A 6,265-nucleotide genomic window follows, 5' to 3' on the forward strand; every position below is an offset into this window, starting at 1 on the left:
ATTTGCACGCAAAACTCGGACTCAGAACTCAATGGGAATAGTTGCCGTAGAAACGCAAAATCGGACTTTAGCGTATCTATTGCACGCATTTTCCAATGTGTAAAGTCGTGTCATTTGTACGCAGACTGAAGAGAGTGGGTTGCATCTACATCTCATTTATTTAACTGATTGAATGACTTTACAGACTCAGATTATTTATACGAATTAAGATCCACTTATAAATTAGAATGCATTATGGCTGATTAAACTACCCAAGATTTTATAAAATAGTTGAAATGAAAGTTAATGATATGAATACTACTTCCACCACTGGTTTTGAGCTCATTTGCACGTGTTGACACGATAAGCTAAAATGGTGCTTATGCTAAATATTCCCTGGTTAACATCAACATGTTATTTTTATGATTAACATCTAATGTTAGCAGTTCTCTCACACCATAAACACAGTGTTTTAAATCATGGAACTTGGATGTGGACTTGTGTCTTGTTTTCATTTGGCCCCCTGATTGGTTAATGCTCATGTCCATCAAGTAACCTAGTTTGAAACTCAATCCAATCTTTTGTAGTTTCTAAACCCGAGTCCCGACATTAGATATTTTCTCTTCCTCCAGAGCAACAGAAGATATCATTTCAGTAACTAAACAAACGTTATACAGGTATGTTCACGTAGGAGTTACATGTCTGTGTTTGGGACCGGGTGTAGTTGGCTCTGCAGGACGCACATGTCCAACATCTTTCTGTGTTCAGTTTATTCATGAGCACACGCTCCCTCCCCACAGTGTTGTTCAGCATAGTATCGAATGATTATAGTTCAAATTCATGAAGCATCTTCCAACATGCATTGTATTTACGAGTCTTGATTTGTTAAGCAAACTGTTCCATTGTTTGAATTACAAGCCGCTGCGTTGGTTTCTATAAACCATATCTCAATGTACACATTGTATTTATGAGCCATAATCCTGCCTTGGCGCTGAGTCGCATTGTTCTGATTAATATGCCGTGTTATTGCCTCGCATGGATTTATAATCCAAACCATTGTTCATTTTCCACTTCCTTTATTGCTGTTTGTATTGTAAGTGCTTAAAGTCCATACGCAGCCATTTGGAGTGAGCTCAGCGATGAATGCAGAAATCACTTTCTTTTGTGCAGGTTTATAATTGATTGTTTTGCTTGTTTGGGTAGTTAAGCCTTTGTTTATTTGTGCTGCGGTGTCGTCTGAGTACACAGATTTGATTGCTCTCTGTGTGAGAATGAGGCGCCCCTCCTGTTTGAGGATTTTGAAGTTTCCTTTGATCTCCGCTTCAGGTATTCCTGGAAATGCAGCCGTACCGACGTCAGATTATTCTGTAGTACGTGATGTAAGCTGTAACCTGACACGTCAAACATTAGCTGGTTGTCTGTGTCTGTTATGTGTTCTCTAGTTATCTTTGCAGTGGCACTAATCTCAGTTTAGCTGTTTAAATGTCGAGGTTTAAACATCACCAATTAGTTGAAAATGGAAGCACTATTTCATCTCAGAGGTTTGGAAAGCTTGCAGCTGTCTGAACATTTTCCAACAAGCCACGAGTTGTTTTTATTCCAAAGAATAGGCTATTATATGTATATGTTATATTTTTGCAATGTCCTTGCATTTACAGTAGCACCCTTTTCTGTCATTTTTCTAACTTGTTCAAGGCGTTTTCTTATTTCTTTGAGAATAAATATATAAAGAATATATTAAATACACAAAAAAATGGCGATCATGTTTGAACCAATACTTAAATGATTTGTGAACATGAATATTCAAAAAGATTGAGTTCCACGTCTAACTTTATCTCACAGTTTAAGCATTGTCCAATAAATAATTTTTTTTAAAGGTATGCATCCTTCCTTCAAAGTGTCTTTTTGAACTTCACCAATCCTTCCTATCCTACAGTAGACATCATGTGGAAATAGTGTTATATTATTTAAACTGCTTGATGCACAGATGTGTGCTGCATCAGCAAACCTCACACTGTACACACTGTGTCTTTGAAGATGTGTCTGATCTCCGTATCACACACATCTCCTCTTATACTGTTTTATCTGCCATATTTTATTATTTCATGTTGAGACTCGCACTTCTTATCCGAGCTTTGGCTGTTCTGTCTGACGTGTGTTTGAATCTCACACATCGCTCCTGACTTTAAGATTCATTATTTATTTGTGTTGCTCGCCAAGCATGATGTAGAGGCGTGTGCATGCTACACTTTGATGATAACTGATATGAATTGTTTCCCACTCTCATGTGCAGATTTCACGCTGAGACATTAGAGGTTGTGCTGTTTTGATATGATGTCTTGAGGGTGGAGTCTTTCTGTGTTTGAACTCTTTGATGCCCACGCCTTTACTTTACTCCTCCTGGAAGCATTAAGTCTCCATTTGATGTGCAGAGAGCGTAATCCTGGTAGCTGAAGAACAGCGGGGTGTGTGGTTAAACCCTCACCCCTCTGATAGCCTCTCTGTTAGAAGAGTTTGTTCTCTAATGATCTTTCCTTGCCACTGTTGTGTTGCTTTGATCAGACGTGGTGTTCCTCAGGGATCTGACTTTGATCCCTGCTCATATTACAACTTGTACGCAAGCTGCCATGTTACCCTTTACGAAGCAAATTGTTTCTCCCTGTTGTTGCTATAGAGATGCAAAGGAGTTCTCTCAAAAGTCTTTAATATTATTTTTTTTCTATTAAGATTTGCATCACATTTTTCACATTTTATACATAAATGCAGAACTCTCTCTCTATTCTCTCACACACAAATGCCTGCGTACACCTGCGCACACATTAATACACAGTATACATCAACGTAAAGCATGTAGATACACATTTACAACAAATCGGGGTGTCCGCGGGGTCTTAATAAGTATTAAAAGTTGATAAATCAAATTAGCGTAAATTAGGGCTATTTAAAAGTATTAAACAGCATTTCCCAAGGTATTACGTTTTGTAGCTTGTTTTCAATAAGTATATAAATGGTCCAAAGAGGTTGTATTCTACAGTCTGCCTGAATGTAATCATTGCGTAGGTGTGTAGTGTGATTCTGTGTAGTTTATTTATGGCATCCCGTTGGGTTTGACGTCATCTGAACAGGACATCGCACGCTCACTGCTTGACAGCGGGCGAAGGTCCGTTTACGCCGGTTGTTAAGTAACATCGTTATGGGGAAATGCAAGTCTGCGTCCAAATGGTTGGAAGATAAGGAGGAAAGACAATCAATACTGTATATAGTCAATGTGAGGTAAAGTGTGTCGCCAAGGTAACCGGTTAGAACTCAAAGTGGCGATGAGGTCTTAAAATGTTTGGAAAGGGTCTTAAAAAAGATCTTAAAAGGGATTACATTTGACTTCAGGATTCCTGCATATACCCTGCAAATACATCATATACACGCATACTGTACAAATATACTTCCTGTCCCTCCCTAGGACAGTGTCCCTTTGATATAGGCCAAGAAGATGTGCCACACTCCATTAGATTTGCTTACATTATTTACCCTGGCGATCATCATTTCAAAGGCTGCAGTCTCTGTCATGAGTTTAAGCCATTCTGTAAACTCTGGCTTACAGTGTGTGGGCTCTTCCAGTTGCGCAGAATAAGCCTGGCAGCTACAATAAAACCTGTTAAAGTCAGTCTAAGTCCTGCTTTAGTCAGGCCTGGTGGCACAAGAGATTTGTCCCCCAGAAAAAAGAGCTGTGGTGATTCTGGTAGAGGTTTTCTGAGCCACCCTTCAACGTTTTTTAATATCACCTTCCAAAAAGGCAGTACCCTTGGGCAATCCCATACAGTAGAGCATGAAGAAATGTGCATTAGGAGAAATTACATTTCCGAAAAAGTCTTCAATATTAATAATATAAAACATTTCTACAATATAACAGTAGATGTGGCATACTTCCAAGGCCGTAGAGAAGGATGAAATATCAAGACATCTGACGTCTAAATAAGATATGTCAACGATACAAGCATACAGTATATAGAACAAAACCTAAGGAAAGAATTAACTATGAGTCCAGTAGAGAGTTACAGTCAGCAACGTATAACTACCTAGCTGAAAATGATCTTCTGTGGGTGCTAAAGTTTAGCTTAAGCTAACATTTGCACTTTGTAGAAATCCCCATGACATGAGAAGTGTATCCTTTGCCTTGAGGTATTAACCGTCCTTATTATACTCTTTACATTTTCAGTAGAGGGTGTCTCAATGATATTCAGTCCCACCGGTGAGGCTAAGTGTTTCCTTTGGGTTACCCGAATTAAGATGTAAAATGTATTATCTCAATAAACCCACCCCCTTTGTTTCACTGATTACCGTGTATTAACATGACATGACAAACTAATAACCACATAACAATGCTAGACACAAATATACTTTTATTACATTTCCTTTAGATAGTGTTCTACGATATCCGGTTAAAATGTGTCCTACGTTTGGACGGTGAAACCTGGCTAGTGTGTTACTAGTAGAGGAACTAAGGCCCCTAAAAGTTGAGTCACCCCTACCGAAAATAGTGAAGGGGGCCGTGTTGGTCTTATCCCATGTACCTCTGAAAATAATGATCAGAATGTCACAACATTTGGACTAGATGTTCACAGAGAGGCAAAACATACAATAAAACAAATATAATATCAATACCTTTTACCATCTTTCTAATATTAACACTTAAATACATGAATCATAGGCAGAAATGTTATTTATAAAACCAAAACTAGACATATTAAAGTAATAAAAAACATGGTTGTGCTTTGCTCTAGCTCGGGTAGGGGTATCTCGACAACTAAAGCCTTTTGGGGGGTTTGTTCCTCTACTCATACCCCTATAAATGATTATTCAAAGATTGGAAATTCAAAGAAAGATAATTCTGTATTCTAGTCATTTAAAGTTTCCTGGATCTTAATACCTACATTTTGAACAATGACTTTCGGTAGACTTAACGAGGATGAAATACAATACTTTTCATTGTGTTGTGTCGGAGGAAATGTTCAGGCAAGTTTTATATCCTGCGTTTCTTTGCTGGTTCAATAATTCATTTGAGTCAGAGAAAGATAGAGGGGGCCTGGAGGAGAGTCTAGCAGTGATTTATTGGTGTAAAAAGCTGCTGCTGCTGAACAATAGCAAGTTGTCAGCTTCAGACTCTGAGAGCAAAGAGCTGCCAAGTCTGTGCTCTGAACACAATAAGACTTTCTTTGTGATCTTTGCAGAAGTGGGAGCTTGTCTGAAGTAAGCAAACAAAATGTGACCGTGTTCATGGAGAGATGTTGAATGCAGAGTTTGATCTGTTCTTGCTGAAGTATTAAACACTAAAGTGAGCATATGCTGCATCATCCAGCGGCGTCAGACAGACGGGCAGCTGATGAAACTTTTGTCCCCGATTCAGTTTTCCACCTTGTTGCCTCATTGCTGTTTCATCGTCGTGTCACTTCACGAGAAGAGAGTTGACAGCGTGGAGCTTCTGGGGGAGCAGAGGCGAGGGGGGGATCTGCTGTGGATGACAGGAGGAGGAGAAATGAAGAACTAAAGAGAGAGGAAACAGACTGACCTGTCAACACTCAGAGAAATGAATGAAAGGCCGGGACAAAGAGGACAGACACTGGGGATTTGTTCTCCCAGTGCTAGCTTTGGTTCCTATATGCCATGACACTGATTGCTGATGATATGATGATGTCACATTTTAGACATTTGATATCTCCACATATAGGGCGACACTGCTCTGTATGAATGGGTGAACGACATGTAGTATGTAAAGTGCTTTGAGGGGTCTTAAAGACTGGATGAAGCTCTGTATAAGTACAGTCCATTTACCATTTATATGATATGAGTGCTCAGGCTGCCCTTGTGAACCCTGATTCTTCTATCAGCTGAACGTGGGTGGGATCAGACACGATGTTTGGTCGAATGATGGACAAGCTCCCAGATGTGTTGGAGGATGGATGGATGTTTATTCAGTGTGTTTCTCAGGAGGCACAGCGTCCAGGCAGAAGGGCTTCCGGGGTTGTATCCGCTCCCTGCAGCTGAACGGCGTCCCCCTGGACCTGGAGGAGCGGGCGGAGATCACCCCCGGGGTCCGGCCCGGCTGCCCGGGTCACTGCAGCAGCTACGGCTCGCTCTGCCAGAACCAGGGCCGCTGTGTGGAGAGAGCCAGCGGCTTCCACTGCGACTGCGGCCTGTCGGCGCACACTGGAGCCTTCTGCCACACAGGTACACACACATATATGTCAGGGTTCGTACGGTCATTAAAAACCTGGAAAAGTCATGGAAATTC

At 40.5% G+C, this 6,265-nt stretch overlaps 1 protein-coding gene across 1 annotated transcript in view; it reads left to right on the forward strand.

The window, feature by feature from the left end:
* Window positions 1-5,861: 5,861 nt before the first annotated feature.
* The window catches only part of LOC104952844 (contactin-associated protein-like 5), a gene marked incomplete at its 5' end in the record, with an annotated part of 13,889 nt that continues 13,485 nt past the window's right edge, over window positions 5,862-6,265 (forward strand). Inside the window, one exon of the mRNA XM_010779757.1 lies at window positions 5,862-6,201. Within this exon, the coding sequence (XP_010778059.1) occupies window positions 5,862-6,201 (340 nt within the window). The remainder of the gene's footprint in view (window positions 6,202-6,265) is intronic.

This window comes from Notothenia coriiceps, unplaced genomic scaffold (genome assembly GCF_000735185.1).
Source record: "Notothenia coriiceps isolate Sejong01 unplaced genomic scaffold, NC01 NC01_scaffold00020627, whole genome shotgun sequence".
Classification (NCBI taxonomy): domain Eukaryota; kingdom Metazoa; phylum Chordata; class Actinopteri; order Perciformes; family Nototheniidae; genus Notothenia; species Notothenia coriiceps.